General features: G+C 43.8%; 1 protein-coding gene across 6 annotated transcripts in view; it reads left to right on the forward strand.

Moving 5' to 3' along the window:
• Positions 1–13,344, forward strand: part of TBC1D30 (TBC1 domain family member 30) — an 82,706-nt gene extending 69,362 nt beyond the window's left edge. For 2 of the 6 annotated variants that reach the window (XM_037063075.1, XM_037063078.1), the window contains 5 exons: positions 889–1,001; positions 5,966–6,105; positions 7,395–7,601; positions 7,775–7,834; positions 10,852–13,344. In XM_037063075.1, coding sequence (XP_036918970.1) covers positions 889–1,001; positions 5,966–6,105; positions 7,395–7,601; positions 7,775–7,834; positions 10,852–11,633 — 1,302 coding nt within the window. In that variant the 3' untranslated portion in view covers positions 11,634–13,344. The remainder of the gene's footprint in view (positions 1–888; positions 1,002–5,965; positions 6,106–7,394; positions 7,602–7,774; positions 7,835–10,851) is intronic. The other 4 variants (XM_037063076.1, XM_037063080.1, XM_037063077.1 and 1 more) reach the window with 2 other exon arrangements.
• The last annotated feature ends 8,035 nt before the right edge of the window (positions 13,345–21,379 follow it).

The raw sequence follows: 21,379 nt of genomic DNA on the forward strand, positions 1-21,379 counted from the left end.
GTGGGGACTGGTTGAAAGAAGATGAAGGGATTAACCAAAGAACATACTTGCATGACCCACAGACATGGACATTAGTGTGGGGATTGCTTGAGGGAGTAGGGGAGAGGGCCTGGATGAAAGAGGGCTAAGGGGGAAAAATTGGGACAATTGTAATACAATATTTAAAAAAGAAAAAAAAAGAAAAGGCAAATTTGGAGGAATTTGGAGCAATTAAATTTTAATAAAATTAAGAGAGCAAATAAGATTACTTTCTTTTTGTTAATAGAATGACATATAATTGTGCAATTCTGGAGGAAGCACAGGCATTTTTCTCATTTTTACTTAAAGATGTTTAACAGCCTGTGCTTTATACTGTCACTTTAAAAAAATAATGGCTAACAATTTTCACCTAGCACCAACTCACAGATATTTGAACAGGTGGTGTTTTTGGAGAAAATGTGAAGTTGATCACCAGCTCAATGATGAGATTTAATTTTATCCAGCAGGCAAACATTAAATCTCTATAAAAGTAGTCACACAAAACTTTGAAAGACAAGCACTATATATGAAGAAAATCAATGGGATCTTTACTAAAGAAGGGCTCTGTGGGTTTCTGAATCCACCCATTCCAGAAACGGGCAGCAGGAAGTCACAGCGCCCCATTTGCCTACCCATGCTCACCAGCTGAAATGCCCAGTCACACCCGGGTTGATTCGAGAACTCATTATTGTATTTATCAGTATTCTTTCATCTTTCTCTAAAAATAGATATGGAAGTGTAATCTTTCCACTGTCTGTGTTGGAAGCAGTATTTCCCCTTTCACACTGAAATCATAATGTCTTTCTAGGATTGATAAGAGTTATTTAAGGCCTCCATTTCAGGCTTGACATTTTTGTTTTTGTTTTTCAGACTGTTTATTCTATGGCTCCATTCCCTTTCCCACAGTTGGCAGAGTTGAGGGAAAAATATACCTATAACATTACACCATTCCCAGCTACAGTTAAACCCACCTCCATTTCTGGGTAAGGTCTCTTTTTTTCCCTTCCTGTTTTCATGATAGAAGACTTAATCCCTTAATTTGTTATTGTAACTTAATAGTTGTTATGCCCTCGAAATATATTCAAAGTAGTTTGGTACTTAAAACCTGAATGTTTTTAATGTTTTTAAGGTGTTGATTTAAACTCAAGAGAGTGATTTTTTAAAAAAAGATTTTATTTATTTATCTTTAGAGGGAGAAGGGAAGGAGAGAGGGAGCGAATATCAATGCATGGTTGCCTCTCGTGGGTCCCCTGCTGGGAACTGGCCTGCAACCCAGGCATGTGCCCTGACTGGGAATCGAACTGCGATTGTGTGGTTCGCAGGCCCATGCTCAGTCCACTGAGCTACACCAGCCAGGGCAAGAGAGTGATTTTTAAAAGTGTACTTTCTAAGGAAGATTAGAATGTAAATTGAAGCACTTCTAGCAACCCCGCAACTCATTTAAAAATATCAAATATTAAAAATTTCAGTAATTAAAGTAGTGTAGAACTGGTGCATGAAGAGACAGGCGAGCTAATTTAAAAGACTGTAAAGACCAGAAATTGATAAATATACATACAGGAATTTAGAATATGAAAACTTGGTGTATCAAATCAATAGTGAAAAGATATATTATTTAGTAAATGGTGTTAATGAGACCTAATCTGGAAAGAAATAAAGTTAGAGTCTTCTCTCACATCATATATCAGGATACATTTTATATAGATGAGAGAACTAAATGGAAAAAAATGAATATATGAGGTTTCAAGATGGTGAAGGAGTAAGTGAAAGCTACATGAACTGCCTCCCAGGACAAATTTGGAATTACAACTAAATTGTGGAGAAATCATCCTGAATAATGAACTGAACACTAGCTGGAGAGAAGCCTTATAGTAAAGGACACACAGAAGAAACCACTTCACCACTGCAAGGCTGGTAGGGAGTGCGGAGGAGGCCCAAGAGGGCTGGCTGGGCTCTGACAGGTGGTAGCTAAGGTTCCAGAGGGATATTTCAACAGCCAGGGGGTTCCCCCTGAGAATTGTGGGGTCTAAATCCCAAACTGGGCCCCGCAGCTTACAGCACCAGAGCCAAAAAGGAACCCAGATAACATCCAGCAGTGAAAAGCAGCGAGGTTTCTCTCTACCAGTGAAAGATGGCTGGAGACTCAGAGAGCCTCTTAAAGGGCTAACACACAAAATTTTGTTTGCAGCCACTTACTCTGGGCTCTGGCAGAGCGAGGACACAGGGGAGTAGGGACACCTGAGGAGAGTCTGGGCTTGGTGGCTCTGGGGAGAGAACTGAAGGAACAGCCACCAGGATCCCTGTGTAGAGTCATTCCCCACACTGCAGAGGCCATCTCTCTCAGGCAGAGCACTTCTCTGCAGGTGGCATCAGCCTGAGGGGAAGCAATAGCCCTGCCTGCAGGAACGACTCTGCCCCACACTGTGGTGCTTAAGCTGATTACAGCTTAGTTTAACAACTAAGTTGGAAAATACAAAGAAGCAGCCAAATAGGGAAGACAAAGAAACAGACACCAAATAAAAGAACAGGAGAATTTTCTAGAAGAAGAACTAGATGAAATGAAGGCAAGCAATTTATCAGATAGAGAGTTTATAGTAATGATTCTGAGGGTACTCAACGGCATTGAAAAAGACATAAAAACCATTAAAAAGAACCAGTCAGAAATAAAGAATGCAATACCTGAAATAAATAATACACTGGAAGGAATAAACAGTAGGTTAGGGGAAGCAGAGGATCAAATCAGTGACTTGGAAGACAAGGTAGAAACAACCAGGCAGAGCAGCAAAAACAAAAAAATTTTTTAAAGTGAGAAGAGCTTAAATATTTTGGACAACATGAAATAGAGATGTCAACTTTCACCACTCTTATTCAACATGGTACTGGAAGTTCTAGCCACAGCAATGAGACAAGAAGGAGAAATAAAAGTATCTAAATTGGGAAGGAAGAAGTAAAACTGTCTTTATTTGCAGATGACGTGATACTGTACATAGGGGTCCCCAAAGATTCCACCGAGAAGCTACTAGAGCTGATAAATCAATTCAGCAAAGTAGCAGGATACAAAATAAATAACCAGAAATCAGTTGCATTTTTATATGCCAATAACAAACTAAGAGAAATGGAAATTAAGAGAACAATCCCATTCATAACTGTTTTTAAAAGAATAAAATACCTAGGAATAAACCTAACCAAGGATGTAAAAGACCTGTGTAATGGAAAATTAGAAGACACTGAAGAAAGAAAGTGAAGAGGGTACAAGTAAGTGGAAGCACATACTGTGTTTGTTCATGGATAGGAAGGATTAACATAATTAAGATGTCCATACTACCCAAAGCAATCTGTACATCAACACAATTCCTATAATGTTCCAGTGATGTATTTCCAAGAACTAGAACCAGTATTTCAAAAATGTATAGGGAACCACAGAAGGCCCCGCATAGCAACGACAATCCTGAGAAAGAAGAAACAAAGTTGGAGAAATCATGCTGCCTAATGTCAAACGATACTATAAGGCCATAGTAATCAAAACAGCCTGGTACTGGCATAAAAATGGACACAAAAATTAATGGAATAGAACAGAGAGCTGAGAAAGAAACCCATGCCTTTATAGTCAATATTTGATAGAGGAAGCAAATATATACAATGGGCTAAAGATAGTTTATTCAATAAATGGTGTTGGGAAAATTGGACAGATATGTGTAGAAAAGTGAAGCCAGACCACCTTCTTATACCACACACAAGAATAAATTCAAAGTGGATCAGAGACTTAAATATTAGACCCCAAACCATAAAAATCCTAGAAGAAAAAGTAGGCAGCCAAATCTAGGACATTGCTCATAGCAATTTTCTGTTGACTGTATCTCCCTAGGCAAGGGAAACAAAAGAAAAAATAAACAAATGGGACCACATCAAACTAAAAAGTTTTTGTACAGCCAAGGAAATCATCAACAAAATAAAAAGACAGCTCACAGAGTGGGAGAACATATTTGCCGATACATCTGATAAGGGGTTAATATCCAAAATTTATAAAATATAAAACTCAAAACCAAGAAAATAACCCAATTAAAAAATGGGCAAAGGACCTGAACAGACACTTCTCCAAAGAGGACATACAGATGGCTAATAGACATGAAAAGATGCTTAGTATCACTAATCATAGAGAAATGCAAATTGAAACTACAATGAGATACCATCTCACACCTGTCAGAATGGCTGTCATCAATAAATTAACAGACAAGTGCTGGTGAGGATGTGGAGGAAGGGGAACCCTTTTGCACTGTTGGTGGGAATGCAGACTGGTGCAGCCACTGTGGAAAGCAGTATAGAGACACCTCAAAAAATTAAAAATGGAATGAACGGCCTTTTCACCCAGTGATTCCACTTCTGGGAATATATCTGAAGGAACCCAAACACTAATTGGAAAGAACATCAGCAACCCCATGTTCATTGTGGTGTTATTTACTATCTCCAAGATATGGGAGCAGCCCAAGTGTCCATCAATAGAGGAGTGGATAAAACAACTATGGGACATTTACACAATGGAATGCTGCTCGGTCATAAAAAACAAGAGAATTTTACCTTTTGCAATAGTATGGATGGACCCAGAGAACATTCTGCTAAGTGAAAGAAGCCAGTCAGAGAATGACAAATACCATATGATTTCATTCATATGTGGAATGTGATGAATAAACCGAACTAACAAGCAAAACTCACACTGAGAGAGCAGATGACTCACACTGTGAGAGACAGACTCACACTGGAGAGCAGATGACGGCTTGTGGTGGGGGAGTTTCGGGTGTGGAGGGATGGAGCGAAAGGGAAAAGGACTCATGGACATGGACAACAGTGTGGTGATTGCTGGAGGGAGGGGTATATAAGATGACTAAATGGTAATGGGAAAAATATAATAAAGATTAAATTAAAAAGAAAAAATGAAATAAAATTAGCAGAAGAAAATGTGGAAGAATATCTTTGGTTCTTCAGAACTGGGAAGGTCTTAATAATGAACTCAAAATTTTTAAAAAAGGAAAAAAGTACCTTAAAAAGAATTTTCTGTGTGACTGAAAAGAAAACAGAACAAAACAGAACCTCCAAAGCACACACTAAAATATTTGTAACTAATCTCTCGGATACATGACTTTCCACCTAACTGGAAAATGATGGGACTAGACAGTTTGCATACAAAGCAGCATCACCTGTACTATGAGAAATTTAGCATGCACCTCAATTAAGAATCTTTTATTTTACCTATCAGCCTAACAAAAATTCAAAAGGGTGATGTGTGCTCTCTTGATAAGGTGGTAGGGAAATAGACATTGCTGGTGAGAGGTTAGTTACTACGGGGTTTGTGGCAGGCAATTCGGCAGTATTTGCCAAAGTTAGTAATGCATGTGACCCAGTTTCTTTGACCCAGCCATTCTGCCTTTATGAATTATTCCACAGTTATAGTTGTACACATGCAAAACACAGGATGTATAGGTTACTGATTGCAGCCTTGTTTGTGAGGGTGTAATATCGAAACCACTCAAGTGTGCTTCGTGAGTGGGTGGTTCCATAAATTGAGCCACAAACATACTGTACAGTACAGCTGGACAAAAACGGATGAGGAAGGTCTCTGTACACATATGGAGAGAGTTCTCAGGTGAATAAAAGCAAGGTGTAGAGGAGTGTATACAGCATGCTAATAGTATTTATGCAAAAAGAGGAGTAAAGTAAGACTATATAGTCATATTTTTCCCCATGCATAAAGAAACTGAAGAATAAATAAGAAGCTAGTGGTGTTCACATGCGGGGATTAGGTGGGGCAGCTGGGCAGAAGTTGGATAGCAATGAGAGAGATTCTTTTTACATATATAAATTATATATGTCATTTAAACCACATGACTATATTACTTATTTTTGTAATGCCACTATTTTCTTTGGATATTTATTTTTCTTCATGTTTTCCAAGGCGACATGGGAAGGTCAGAGACAGTGATGAAGAGAATGACCCAGATGAAGAAGATGCTATTGCTAATGCCGTGGGGTGTCTCGGACCTTTCAGTGGGCTCCTGGCACCTGAACTGCAGAAGTACCAAAAGCAAGTTAAAGGTAAAGGGTGGCTGTCTACTTAGACGGTCACGGTGTGTGAGCTCACTGTAGCAGGGATGTTACTTCTTGTGTGCTATAAATTCCTATTATTTCCTGAACTGGTTACCCCTATGAAATGTCTCTATTAAAATCTTTTCTGTTATTTTATCATTTAGTAGGATCTTTCTGTGTTATGTGTTGCCTGCATAATACATTTATTTTTTTTATGGTGACTTTGCCCCACTCGTCTGATTCAACTTTGCATGCTCAGCTCCTTAGGGTATGACCTAGAATATAATAGATGCTTACTGTATTCTGTTTGAGTTAATTGAATTCATTCTAGACTGGCTTCTCTTGCAATATAGAAATACCCTCTGAATCTAAAACATTCAGTGGTGGCCTCTGCTTGAATTTGAGTGACAGGAAACTCATTATCTCATAAAACATCCTGTTGGATTTCTCCACTAAGCCCATGGTTTCCAGTTGCAAAGAGATAACCTCCACCTACACTTCTATTAACAGTTTGTCTTTTCAGAACAAAACATAATGAGTCCACTTCCCCTTTGGCTGGATGGCTCTTCCGATCTTTGAGGAAAGCCATCGTGTTCCCAAAAGCTTTCTCCATGGCCCAAGTTTAGAATTTCTTTAAGCATTTCTTATAAGAAATGACTTTCAGAACTGTGAATATTCCATAAACTCACTTCTAAATGTTCTCCAGTTTGGTAGTGCCCCCTGTAAAATGTGGTGCTCTGAATCCGAATACCAGGCCTTCTCTTTTTTCTTGCACAGAATAGATTTCCTGTGGTCTAGACATTATCGGTAACGAACTCTGTTGATTAATCAATTAATCAATTTAATCTAATTGGTTAAACTATCAATCCCTTATAGATCCTCCTGCATTTATATGGAAACCTGAACAATGAGTTGACATCTGGAGTAATATTTTTCTAAGGGCATTTAAGAAAAGAACAGTGGTTTTCTTTTCTGGAAACAATCTTATGTCTATATACATAAGATTATGTATATAGATTATGTAGATACATAGATTATGTATATAGACAAGAAAATGGTAATTAAATCAGTTAGCCCACACTGCTTATTTCAGACCCACAGTTAGGCTAATAAGAAAATGCAGAACTATTTTCAAGACTAAATTAAAACAAGCACTAGACAAATTCATATGTACATTTTTTTATGGCTTAGAATTTTCTAGAGATTACGATGCAACTTTGGGTTATAGTGAATCCCTTCCCCTTTAGTTCTGTTCTCCTCCACTGACGCCGTCTGCTCATCTCCTCCCTCGAGTGCAGAACCAAATGAAGAGCAGAGTCTGAGATCTAATAACATTGCGGAGCTGAGTCCAGGAGCAATTAATTCCTGTCGAAGCGAATACCACTCAGCCTTTAACAGTATGATGATGGAGCGCATGACCACCGACATCAGCGCGCTAAAGCGGCAGTACTCTCGGATTAAAAAGAAGCAGCAGCAGCAGGTTCATCAGGTGTACATCAGAGCAGGTAATGTGATTCTTTGAACCCATTTCAACTCCATGTTCAGCTTGTGAAAGGAAGAACAAATATTCCCGGGATGGCCTCTGGATGACTCCTCCCTGCAGCTTACCCACCCACAAAGGCAGCTGGCACGAGGTGATAGCAGATTTAGCATCTCACTTTTAATTTTGTTTTATCAGGCTTTAAAGAAGAAAAAGACCATGGGTTCTGTTTAGGTCCCCAGGACCGGGCAGTGGATGGTATTAAACACATCTTCACTGTGTGCGCTTGTGGAGCGGGGTTTTACAGATGATTAGAATGTTGCAAAGCCAAACAATCCTTGGACTTGAGATGTTCGGGAGCTTTTGCCTGTGAAATTCTGGGCGTTTGGAAGTAGCATTTAGTGATCTGCGCATCAGGAAGTTAAGCTCTCCGTTAGTCTTCTGGGAGGTAATGCTGCAGATGTTGCGGTCCCAGAGAAAGGAGGACGCCATCACTGTGCCTTGCCGTGGGGCGCGCAGGGTCTCGGACCTCTGCTGAGAGGGGCAGTCGTGATGTAGTTGGAAATGCTCTTTTCCAAGGGTTGTCAAGCTTCTTTTTTCTTTTTAATTCCCAAAATCCCGGTGAACAATCTGTTGTTTCATATATGCTGATTTTGGACTTGATTTGTCTCGTTCTAAGTGAAATTCTAATGAAATTTCAGAATTGCCCCAAATAGAAACCTGACGTGTTTTTAAGAGACTTGTGAGCATGTGACTGATCTTGCGCAAAAACTGATTTTACGTCCCACTTCTCGGGGTGGAGGGCAACTTCTTGGAGGTGTGTGCTTTATCCTGAATCACTAAGAAAGCAACCACAGAAGAAACAGCTGCAGCACGTCAATGTTCAAAGCATTGGCACATTCATGCCCTCATTTGGTCCTTAAAGCAAATCTGTGAGGAAGGCAAGGGCAGGTACTCTCACATCCTTTTAAAAGGCGAGGAAGGGGTGATTCAGGAAGGCTTAGCAGTTGTCCAGGATTATGTAGCTATAGCGAGTGGCCAGGCCAGCGCTAGAATCCCTGTGTTCTCGTCGTTTGTGTAGTGCCTCTTCAACTGTACTGAGTAAGTCTTCGGGTGAGATAGTGGACGGTCACCACTGGGTGCTAAGTCGGCCCAGCGCTTTGTTCTGTAGCCAGGAGTCAGCAACCCATGGTCTACAGGCCAAGCCCTGCTTGCTGCCTGTTTTTGTAAATAAAGTTTTATTGGAATAAAACTTTTCCAGTTTTATTGGAAACAATATGACCATTGTTTACATGTTGTTGGTGACAGATTTTATACTGCAGTGGCTAAAATATTTAAAATTTGGTCCTTCACAGTAAAAGTCTGCCAACCCCTACTCTGGATCATGGCTTATTTGGTCATTTTTAGGGAGAGATTGTTCTAGAGCATTGCTTCTCAAACTTCCCTGTGCATAGGAATCACTTTGGAGTCTGTGAAAACAAAGAGTCTGTTCTGGTAGATTTAGGGTGGGGCTGAGGTTACGCATTTTCAACAGGCTGTTAGGTGATGTACCACTGCTGGTGGGGGCCACACATCCAGTTGAAAGGTGTTAGAGGAGGTGGGAAGGGACAGGATTGGCAGCACAGGTGGAGACTGAACTCAAGCCAGATGCAAAAGACCATTGCTTCTGAGACTTAAAGGAAGGTGGTAAGGAAGCTGGTTGAGATACCAGCTTCCAAGGTTACAGAGGGCGGGAAGGTGAGGTTGTTCAGACCTGATAGCTTCTGTTTCCATGAAGAAATTGGATGCTTTCTTGGGAGTAAATTGGGGGTTGAGTGGGAGCTTAAAGAGGGTAATGAAGATTTGGATAGGCTGTTGAAAGGAATGGCAGAGTGAAAGAAAAAGATCATTCAGCAGCATTGAGGACCTAACTAAACAGGAAGCTCTGAATTCAAAGGGCCATCAGTCCACATGGCCGAGTGAGTTTTCTCCCCTATAGTGCTTAGCAGTTCCCTTTTGGAAAAGAGAATGTGGATTGTGGATCCGGGTTGGAGTTTTGCCAGGCACGTGTGACAGAGAGAGAGGGATACCTGGAACGTGTGGTCACTGGGGAGGCAGCGTCCAAGTGACCATTCACGCAGCCATCTGGGAGGGGGTTTCTATGGGCCAACACTCGACAAGAAGTAACTAGAGGGTGGAGGGATCAAGGAAATAAAGTTTCAGAGTTCCAAGGATCAGGAATCAAGGAACTGAAGTCCAGCACTGGGTGGAGTTCACATGAGAGCCTGAGAGCTAGAAAAACAAGGAGAATATTAGAGTTGAATGTTTTCCATGTCATGTTGATCTAGGCGATAAGGTTTAGGATGGAACTGGGGAGGCTGGGAAACTGTGAGGATGGGTCCCGAGAGAGTAGTCACTGAGGGAGATGGCGGGACACGGGGTGAAGAGGGGACAGTTGTCAGCTCTTTCACCGAGGGTTGGTGTGTGCCCAGAGGTAGAAACTACAGTGGAGAAGTACAGAAGGAAGTTCAGTGGGCGCTGGTGATGGCGGAGGGAAGGTTGCTCGCTCAGAGGGGGCAGAACCTTCTCCCTGCTCCTTTTGCTTGCTCCTGTGGTCTCTGGGGCCAGGCGTGTTGAAGCTTCACGGAGTAGGGCCCTGTCATGGCCACAGGAGGAGAGCAACAATACTGCCCCCAGTGCCCTCCAGGAGAACACAGCTGTTGGAGATTTCCAGTTTTCAGCTGGCTTTCCAAGTCCATGGAGGGCACAGCGGTTTCTCATACTTGGGACCAGACATTAGATAGCTGTAGTTTTGCTGTGTTTTCCCCAACTTCTCATCCCTTCTCTCATTCTGCCATCTCTCACTTCATAATACACAGTGTGTTCTTTTCCTCCCTCTCAGAAACCAACTGCTGATAATCCATATGGTTGTAGTATTTGACATTATTTTTAAAACATCTTCAACATTTTCTGGATAGAAGACTTCTGATGTTGCTTCTCAGAAACAAAATCTCCCTGGAAACCTCATCAGGCTCTGATCAGTCACGAGGGATCATAGTCCAGTTCCTTCTTACATCCTCAGCCCCTGGTCTCTGCCTCTTTGAAGAGGAGGGAATAGGTGCCCCGGCTTTCGGTTGGAATTCAGTTTTTGCCGCCTTCAGTCACATGACTCTGCCAGCGCCTGGGGAATGTGGGGGAGAGGGTGTGGGGACAATCTCTGTGTGACTCCAGTTATGGGAGGGTGTGTTATGCTTCTCTGGCGTGCATTTCACACACCCTTTCAATGCTTCTTTCAGACAAAGGACCAGTGACCAGCATTCTCCCGTCTCAGGTAAACAACTCTCCAGTCATAAACCACCTTCTTTTAGGAAAGAAGATGAAAATGTCAAACAGAGCCGCCAGGAATGCTGTCATTCACATCCCTGGTCACTCAGGAGGCAAACTGTCTCCTATCCCCTACGAAGACCTTAAATCGAAGCTCAACTCTCCGTGGCGAACCCACATCCGAGTCCACAAGAAGAACATGACAAGGACCAAGAGTCAGCCAGGCTGTGGGGACACCGTTGGGCTGATAGAAGAACAGAACGAGGGCTGCAAGGCTCACAGTCTGGGGGCAGCAGAGGCGTTTTCTTCCAGGTGTGCAGCGACCCCCGGAAGCGGAGCTGGCGGCGCCGAAGGCAGCACCGCGAGGACTGTCGAAGGGCAGTCTCCGGAGCCAGTGTTTGGAGATGCTGATGTGTCTGCGGTCCAGGTGCAATTAGGAGCCTTGGAACTGACCCCAGGGGCTGCTGCTGCTGACACCGAGCCCAAGGGACCCCCGCCCTGCCCGCGGCACTTCCCGGAGCAGCCTGATGCCCCTGGAGAAAACAAAGCCACCAGCAAAGCTCCCCAAGGCAGCCACCCGAAAACTCCCATCTTCAACCCCTTTCCCAGCGTCAAGCCGCTGCGGAAGTCAGCCGCTGCTAGGAATTTGGGGTTATACGGCCCCACAGGACGAACCCCAACCGTGCACTTCCCTCACATGAGCAGGAGCTTCAGCAGACCTGGCGGCGGAAACAGTGGCACTAAGAAACGGTGATTCCCAGAAATGCTTAATTGAGATTCACCTTTTCACGGTGGTATGAGGGTTTCAGGCAAATGGCTGCAAAAGAATTTCAGTTGTCCAGTGAAAAGGAATAGTTAGGTTCAGAGGTGAGCTGCATTCATGAAGGTGGGAATTGGAAGTTTTATCATGGGATCTAAAGTAGGGATGTTTTCCTCTCCACTGACGACTGATACGGTGGATTCTTGTGGCAAAATAAATGTGGTTTTAAAATGTGAAGTTTTTCCAATTTTTCATCGTCAATTGTTTAAAAAAGACTTATGTATCTAGACTGTTAACCCTTTTTTCTTCTTCCTGTTTCAAGGGCCTTCAGGGTCCCCAAAGCTTCTAGTCTTTTGGGCATTATTACAATCAAGCATGCACCACTACCTTGCTAGACAGAAACTGTGAAAAAGAAAGTAAGTTCTTAGTTGCAAAAAAACTTCCCGATTTTCCTCTTCATGTCCTGTTGGGGGGATGTTTGTATGTGTGAGTTTTCCTTCAGTCGTTTCTCCTAGCCAGTCTCAAATTATTTTTTATCCTTAGGCTAAAGTGCAGGAGAAAAATCTAGATAGCTTTTCCCTTACTTTCTATTTCTACATGCAAAAGGAAGAAAACCTCTTTCCCTTGAAATGTGGGTTGATCACTGACCTGAAGATCTTATGCAGAGAACACAAATGGGATATGCACTCAGCAGCTGCTCTAAACAGCTTGCTCATTCCATGACGCTTTCCCAAGGTTCATTTTCTCCTCCTAATGGCGTGTGGGGCCCCGGTGGGGGATGATGTGATGGGCTCCGTGTGTAGCTTGTCCCGCCTTCTCCGCTGTGCAGCTTGTTCACCTCCCAGCTCACCGCCGCAGACGCAGCCAGGCCTCTGCTCAAAAGCTGGGACCCAGCCCCTGCAACTCTGTTACTTGAATTTTGTGCTTTTTGGGGATTGGAATACTTTGAATACCTTGTTACTTGAACACTGCCTTTCTCTGGAGAAGGCCCCACTGTTTTCTAGCCCTTTCTCACCCACGGCTCCCCGGGTCCCCACAGGTCGGAGACAGACCTGTTATGGCCGCTATGCAGAAGGGAACTGAGCCACAGAGGTGCAGTTGCACTTCAGATGCTCAAGGTAAATACTGCCGGTATTCAGCACGACTCAGCCACAGTTCCTCCAGGGTGGTAGGTGGGGTGAATGCTCTTTGTACACAGGTGCACTGGCTACATAGGTTCTGCAAAGCAAGACTGGGGAGCCATTCACCGCCCTCCCTCCCGACTACAGGGACCTTTCTCCACATCCCGACAGTCCCGTGCCCATGTTTCCCAAAGCCAGCTCGACCCCTTTTACATGAACAGATAGTTCATTTTAAAAATGCTGCATGAAGCTGTAATGTGGCCAAACAGAAGGCTCACCCCTCACTCCCCTCCCCTCACCATCATGAGGATAGACTCAGCATCTTTATCCTGTCTCGGGAAGACTGCCGTCGTGCTTTCGGGCAACATTGACGTGCTGATGCAGTCAATGTTAATTTGGGCTAATTGGATTGCCAATTCTGAAACCAAAGCTATAGGTTTAGACAGGGCTTTTACTATGAGGGGTATACATTTTCATAATAAAACAGAGAATGTGGTTGTGTGGGCTTTTGTGAATACGAATCACAAGAGGACATATGCAATAGCAAAAACTCATTTTTATCCCTTTTGTGCTATTTTTAACCCCCAAGGAACTGAGGATGGGAAGCATGACTGACAAGATATTGCAGTTTGGGCCGTGAATTCTGTGCCACCTGAAGTTAGCATGCAGCTTCTTTAAAAAGCAGCCAGGCCCACAGCCTGTGTCTAGGGGACGGTGGTGGTGGAGAGTGGCGCTTATTCTGCACCCCCCGCCCCTGGGACCGAGGCCCACTGCCTTTCTCCAAGTTAAGCAAATGACACGACTTTCTTTCATCTGTTAAACCTGACAGATAAGAATGATTCCACCTCATTCTTTTCTCTCCCCCGGTCCCAAGTGAGTCAGAATAGTCTCATTCCCCTTGAGGGATGTCAGACTTGCATAGAGAATTGCTCTTTCTTCTCTTGAGTCAGCTCACAGCTCCCCGAGGGTCTGGGTCCAGACAGGCGGTGGTGGATCTGGCCATCGCTGTCTCCACCTGTCTCCATGTTGGCAGCACATGCGTGTTCCCCATGCTGGTCTGAGAAGGGGATGCATGAGAATGGGATGAGTATTTGTGGAATGAACGAGTAACTGAAAACATAATCGTTTTCTGAGGTAACAATGACCTTGTCAGGGTTTAAAACACAGATTCCCTGTGAAAGCGCTCTCTGTACCAGTAATGTGCATGCCTTGTACCATGTAGCCACTTTCCATTATGAATCGGTCCACTTAGAAGCCTTGCCTCCTTTAGAAAATAAATCCGCAGCAGCCTCCACCACACAGCATGGACAAAGACCAGTTTGAACTCGTTGTTTCCCCTGTGTATCGGACACTGTATGCAAACACCAAAAGTACTCACCCTGTAGTGGATTTTTTATCTTTAGGGATGTCTGCGCCCTGTCTGCACTTACCCTGGGAGCCGACTCCGCCTGACGCCTCTGCACCTCAGTCCTCTCACGGGAGCCTCCAGACAATCTAAACCTAAACCTAAAGTTTGTAATGTCAACCTATGGCTGTAACTGTTTGGAACAGAACATTCCTTTTTTTGTCTCCCTGCTGTTCTGAAGAACTGTGTGGATTACAGAGATACGTGCATAAAGATCCTCACAGTGTTGTAGCTGTTGTGCCGTTTTTTATCTGAGTGTGTGTGTAGAACACTGTCGTGAGATCCCCCTTCCTCTCTTCTCTGCACCCTCCCCCACCTTGGTCACACGAACAAGGGAAACAGCCCAATCAGCTCCACCTCCCTCAGCGAGGCACCGGGCTGCTCGGCGGCCTGCGGCCTGCCGAGAGCTTGGCAGAGCAGTGGGTTCCTGAATGCCAGTCAACAGAGATCGCATAAGTGTGTGCATGTGTGCCTATAAAATTAACCTTCAGATTTTCCTTTGTTTTAATAAAATAGAGCAATGAGAATGCAACTTAACTTTCTGGTCTATGGATTCCAGAGTAGTAGCTGTTACCAAGTGCACACAACTGCTGCCTTGACCCATCCATCAGGTGGGGAAGCATTTTAAATGTATATGTGTCCCAATCAGAAGAATGACACATTTTAAGAGAATTAGGAAAACAGAGCACAAGAAATCACCCATATTCTGGTATGGGTCTTTCCGATATCTTACTGCGTGTGTGTGCACGTGTGTGTACACCATTACCTATGAAAGGTACATCGAGCGTACAAGTTTAAGCCGTCTTCCCAGCGATTGCTCTCATGCAGTGTCATTTTCCGTGACTAGAATTGCATCAGGTGTTCACGCCAGATTTCAAAAAACAAGTATGTGGTGCCACCAGCTTGTTTCTGGTTGTCGGTAGTCCTGGAGCGAGCAGGCGTCCTCACATTTACACTTTGGGGCACAGCCCTAAGTATTTTCTTAGGGTATGTTCATAGGGATGGAACTGCAGGGTTAGTATGTGCCTTTTTAAAACTTACATATATTTCCAAATTGCCGTCCTTCAATATTGAACTTATTAGATAAGCAGTGAATGAGAATGCCTGTTTTTCTGTGCTTCTGGAAGAGGCAGCAAGATTCTTCCGGCCCCTGCCCCTGCCAGGATCTTCTATGTTGATAGAAGCAGTGATAACAGGCATTCATATCTCACTCCTGACCTTTAGGGAAACTGTTAAGTAAAATGTTTGCTTAGATTTCTGGTTGGTGTCTTTTTATCAAGTTAAAGAAACTACCTTTTATTCTTTGCTAGCTAAGAGGTTTTTTTTTTAATCAACAAGTGTTGAACTTTATTAAATGACCTCTAGTTGTATCCTTTGAGAAGGAAGGAGTACTTGGGTCTTGGTATCTTGAACTCCAGAGAATAACTTACCAGGTTTCGTCAAAGAATAGGAAAAATTTTAGAGTTGGAAGTGATAGCGATAAGACTTTCATGTGCAAACTTTCACTGCAGTGTTAAATTTACTGCTGGAATTTTGGAAACAATGTAAACCTCTGAGAACAGGGGTAATGGTTGGGTGAATCACTCAGGATGGGAATCCAGTGGCCCAGGTGTGATCCACTGAACTCGAAGTTGTCTGTCATTCACACACGGCAGTTCAAGTCAGCGAAGTTCCGGGTCAGAGAGTCACTGGGTACCGCTTTGGATGGGAGGGCCCTACTGGATGGTGGCTGAAGAAAGAACTGTGCAGTGTGGTTCTCCCACAAAGGCAGCCTGTGCTCCAGCAAAAGGGGACCGATTGCGGACCTGCAGGCTTTCAGGGCTGGGTTGGCTCCCATGAGGTCCCTGCCAGCCGTTCCCTGAAGCTGAATCTACTTGTGTCCTGGTGTGCAGCTCAGGTCAAAACCATTGACCTCCTGCAGAGTCATACTCCATCCCCTTCTCTTCCTTCCATCCAGCACGGGCCAGCCTTTTCTGATTGTTTACCTTGCATCCCAATGGCCTCAAGAGTCTTCTTTTTAAAGTAAAAAAACCCCACAGAAATTGGGCTGATTTTTTTTTAATTTTTATTTTTATTTAATTCTTGTTCAAGTACAGTTTTCTGTCTTATATTCCCAGCCCTGCCCCCCCAGTGCTCCCCACCTCCCTGCCATCTCCACCCCCCACCTTAGTTATTGTCCATGTGTCCTTTATACTTGTTCATTTGAGTCCTTCCCCTTTTCCCCTGTGATTCTCTCCCCTCTCCCCTCTGGACTCTGTCAGCACGTTCTGCATTTCAGTGTCTTTGGTTACATTTTGCTTGCTTGTTTTGTTGTTTAGATTCCTGTTAACGGTGAGATCATATGGTATTTGTCTTTCACCGCCTGGCTTATTTCGCTCAGCATAATGCTTTCCAGTTCCCTCCATGATGTTGCAAAGGGTAGGAGCTCCTTCTTCCTTTCTGCAGCATAGGGGCTGATTCTTAATATTGCATTTCTGTCACGAAAGTTTTGGTTTTCTTCAGTCAATGTTCATTCTTGGGAAAGAGGTGGATCAATTTCCCTAAAGGGAGGCAGCGCTCTGGGCCGGAGCTACCTGACACCTCAACCCAGGTGTCTTCTCACCTCTGGAGAGTCCAGGAATCTATTAAAACAAAGCCATAACAAAACAACCTTCCCTGGAAATTTTGGCACTGAACTAGATTTGGCAACCACAACCTACTATTTTAATGGACTCTTAACTAGCCCCCTCCCCCTGCCACCCGCCCCAGCTCACTCTGTTGTTGTGGCTACACATTATTGCCAGAGTGATCCTAAAATGAAAAACTGATCAGACCATTCCTCTGATCAATACCTTTCCATTGTTCTTCATTTTCTGGAGGAGAAAAGCTAAAATCCTTGTCTTAGCTTGATCTGGCCCATGGTTATTTTCCCACCGCCTTTCCCACTCATCGCCTTCTGTCCCATTCGCACAGTAACGCCCGCATTCGCTGAGATCCTAGGGGCTAGGCCAGCACTGTCTCCTTTGCGCTATCTCGCTCCTTCCTCCTGAGAACCCCAGGAAGCACGCTGTCCCTGTATCAGAGATGAGGAAAGTGGGGTGAGTGGTATGTCCCTGACCATGGTCACCTAGTTGGTAAATAGAGCTCTGACTCATCTGAACCAGAGCTTGAGTTCTTTCCTTTGCGACAGCGTCTAACGGCTTTGCGCAGAACGTGAAATTCCCTGAAAGCTCCCTGTTTTCCTAACACCCTTGTGCCTGTGCGCTCACAAACCTCCGCTGAGGACACCCTCGGTGCTCCAGTCTGCCTGGGAAACACCCACTCTTTTTTTTTTTTGGTCTTGTCACACACATCAATGGGGTCAAATCCAATTCTGCAACTCTCCAATAGTATGAATTTGTACAATTTACTAAATATCTGGGACTTCGAATTTCCACATCTGTGTAATGAGAATTTCAACTTCCTGAAGTTTGTCATGACACTGCCTAGAATTCACTACGTTCCTTTGGCAACAGATCCCTGATTTGGCTTGGGGAGCCAGCCCTCTTTACCTCTGTCCACGTGCGTCTGGTGAGGTTGGTGCCCCAGGAGCACAGGGCCTGAGCTAAGCCACTTGGCATTCTCTGTCCTCCCAGCCAGGGTGTCTGATCCATGGACAAGCACCTGGGCAAAGAAGCTCAATTCCTGAGTGCCTGTTTTGAACTCTTGGGGAAAATGACTTGATCATTTCTACTGGATTTGAACTTGGAAGGAAAAAAGTCTAGAAGTTGCAGGTGGCAGCTGTCTTTTTGGAGAGCTTTTTGGAGAAGCGAGTCAACTCTGAACGAGCAGAGCTGAGAAACAGAAATCAGGCCCTCTGTATATCAGGTGGCCCCTGGATCAGGCCTTACCTGAAACAAATACATTTCTCTACACTATTTGTTATGCCGGCCAATATTCCAATTTTTGGTTTCATCCAGTTTGGTCAGGGGTTCTATCGCTTGTATTAAAACCCATTGATTGAAACAGGGATATTATGAGGATGACAGGTTATAAAGGCAAAATAGTGGATCTATAGCCCGTCAAAGTAGCTGATATTTTAATCTTACAGTGGTTCAGACTTCCCCTGAGCGCTCTCTGCCAGTTTCGACTTCCTCCTGTTCATTGTAATGATAAGCAGTGTGGGGAGTGAGGCGGCATAGTCTTGGTCCCGCTGCAGATGAGCAAGGTGAACTCTAGGGTAAATTCCCGGATAGAAAATTACTTGTCAACAATGTACATTTTAGATTTTGACAAGTATCGTCAGATTGCTCTGCACAGATGTTCTACAATTTTTTACTTTCATTGATGACGTGTGAAAGTGCCCTGTTCCTTCTACCCTCACATTACTCGTATCTTACTAAACATTTTTGACCAGGTATTTAACATACATTTAAAACATATGCATGAGGTTAACATTTATTTAGATGTCATTTATATATCCTTTGTTCATAATCTTTATATTTGGTCTTTTTTCTTATTGATGCATGGTCTTTATGCATTAAGAAAAATGTTCTTGTCTGTAATATGAGTTGCAGTATTTTTCTCATTTTGCCAATTATCTTCTGACTTTGTTTATACTAATTTGTTGACATGTATATATGATTTTAAAATTGTTATTTAGTCAAATTTATCAGCTTTTTCTTTTATAGCTTCTGGTTCTTGTTTGATATTTAGAAAAGCTTTTCCTACATCTTTTAATTATTTGAAAATTCTTTCCTGACTGGTGTGGCTTAGTGAATTGAGTGCCAGCCTATGAACAAAGGGTCTCCGGTTCGATTCCCAGGCAGGGCACATGCCTGGGTTGTGGGCCAGGTCTCCAGTAGGGGGCGCATGGGAGGCAACTACACGTTGATAATTCTCTCCCTTTCTTTCTCTCTCCCTTCCTCTCTCTCTAAAAATGAACAAAATATTTAAAAAGAGAAAATTCTCTTATTTTTTCTTTTACTTTTAAAAAAATTTATTACAGAGGTCTTTAATTTTTTCACACTTCTCTAGCCATGAATTCATAGGGAAAGGGTTCCAGCAACTCAGGCTCCTTCCCACAGGTTCCCACACAGGGCGCTTCTCTGGGTGGAGCAGGCTGGTACGTTGGTTGAACCCAGGTACTTTTCTCTTTGACTTCCTTTTTCTTCTGATCATTTTCCTTCACACGTATCCTGGCTCTCAGAGTGCTTAATATCCTCGGTACCTACATCGATTCTCTTCTTCCCGTTTTGCCATGGGAACATCTGTGGGGCACTCCTTTTTGCACATTCCCATTTGAATCTACCAGAAAGTGCCCATTTCCTTTCTCGTAGATTTGCATGCACGTGGCCAAAGGGACAACTCCATGTTCTTCTAAAGGGCCTAGAGAACAGATAGCAGGTGCCTCTTGTCTTCCCCTTTGTGTCACGCATTTTGGCGCATTACTGGAAGATGGCAATCGTGGCTGAAAAGCTTTTTCTTCTGCTTTTTTGGGCTTCATTTTTCATGCTTAAATTTTTAACCCTTCTGGAATATACTTTTGAGTAAGAGGTGCACTAAGGTCTATCTTAACATTATTTCTGAATGGCTACCCAGTGGTCAAAACACCATTTATTAAACAATCCGTGTTCCCTTTGTTGATTTGAACTGCTACCTTTATCCTATAGTAAATTCCTGTATGTTTAGGATGTATTTATGGACTCAGATCCACAACAGATCCATGAACTCAGACCAAATCCCCTGAGTTGTATCAGAGCCCTCCCCACTTGGTTCCCTCTCATTTCCGAGGTTACCCCTAGACCACTTTGTGGAGGCCTTGGGGTTCTGGTGACAAAATGATGCTCTGGTAAGAACACCATGTATATCCCTTCCCCGCTTGTGTGCATGGAGCGCACCATTGACACAGGAGCTGAGAGCGGGCCGCAGGAAGCCAGCTAGAGAGCACAGAACCCCAGTTAGGGTTTCCTAGGCAGCTGATGAAGAACCTGGGCTTAGGGGGATAACTAACTTTCTCAAGATCATAGACTTTAACAGTGGCAGAGGGTGGAACTGAACCCAGGGAGTGTGGCTCCAGCTCTTACACCCCACACTGCTTAGTGGTAGCACTTCTAGAAACCTGTGCCTCTACCTGCCTTCCTGGGGCCCCTGGCCCTCAGTTAAAAATCTGATATGACAAGCAAGGCAGAACTGGGAGGCGACTGAAGATACACTACGGACATTTACAAAATCTCTTCATGCGCAGTCTGGGCTGGCCTGGAGCTGACGGCAGGCCTCTCAGGGTGTGGTGGACGCCATATGCACCACCAGATCCCCAAATACTGAAACCCACACTGCTTCTCTTCCCTTATTTAATCTTGGAGCCACGACTGTTAAAAAGTGAGACAACTACGAGAAAACAAACACATAAAAATTAGTGGAGGGAAGCTTGTTTCACAAATGTGTTAAGAACGACCCATTTAAGTAAACAAGAACTGCGTGTTGTAGGTCATGTGCAAAGGTTTGCCGTATGCAGTACGGCCTAGCAGCAGCTCCGTAGGTCCGCGTGCGGGAAGGAAACCCTGGCTGTGTGTCCACGGCTGAATGAAGGCATAGCTAGATATTTAAGTGTTCAGTAAACGCTACATGCTTTATTTTAATGATTTACTGTTTTGCTGGCTTTTGTATTTCTTAGCGACTTCCCGTCAGGTCTGGTTGGTTAAGAGATAGGAAGGATGTGAAAGGATTGGGTTTTTACTGTTTTTTCTCTCACTGAAATTGAGCCGGGGATGTGATCAACTTATGTAACCACTAGATGTCACTGTGGCTTCATGCAAACACCACCAGACGCCTTGGCTCTAGTCACAAGCTGGGACATTTACTCTTCTGCGTTGGAGTGTTTGTGTGAGGAAAGGAGCCAGAAGGCTCCCATTGTTGACCCCCTCACGCCTCCATCCCAGAAACTCCTATCTTATAAATTTTTTAAAGTGTGTAGAATTGACTGTTGGATAAAAAGCATTCGATGCAGATTTCCCAGCCAAAGATCAAAGAATTTCTCGAAGAATGACTTCCAAAACAGTTTCCTTTTAGAGGTAGAGTGTAAAGGATAGTGATGGAAAGCAAATGCTACTGCTGGTTTAGGGCAGAGGCGCTGCCCAGAGTCCAGTGCCAGAACCTCTGTGGCAGTGAGATGGCCCTCAGGGCAGCTGGTCTTGGCTGCACACGGGGTCAAATTTTAGCCTCCCATGCAATTTGGGGGGAGCCCAACAGTATCC

Source organism: Sturnira hondurensis, unplaced genomic scaffold, assembly GCF_014824575.4.
Source record: "Sturnira hondurensis isolate 20B ecotype Veracruz unplaced genomic scaffold, ASM1482457v3 Scaffold0014384, whole genome shotgun sequence".
NCBI lineage: Eukaryota > Metazoa > Chordata > Mammalia > Chiroptera > Phyllostomidae > Sturnira > Sturnira hondurensis.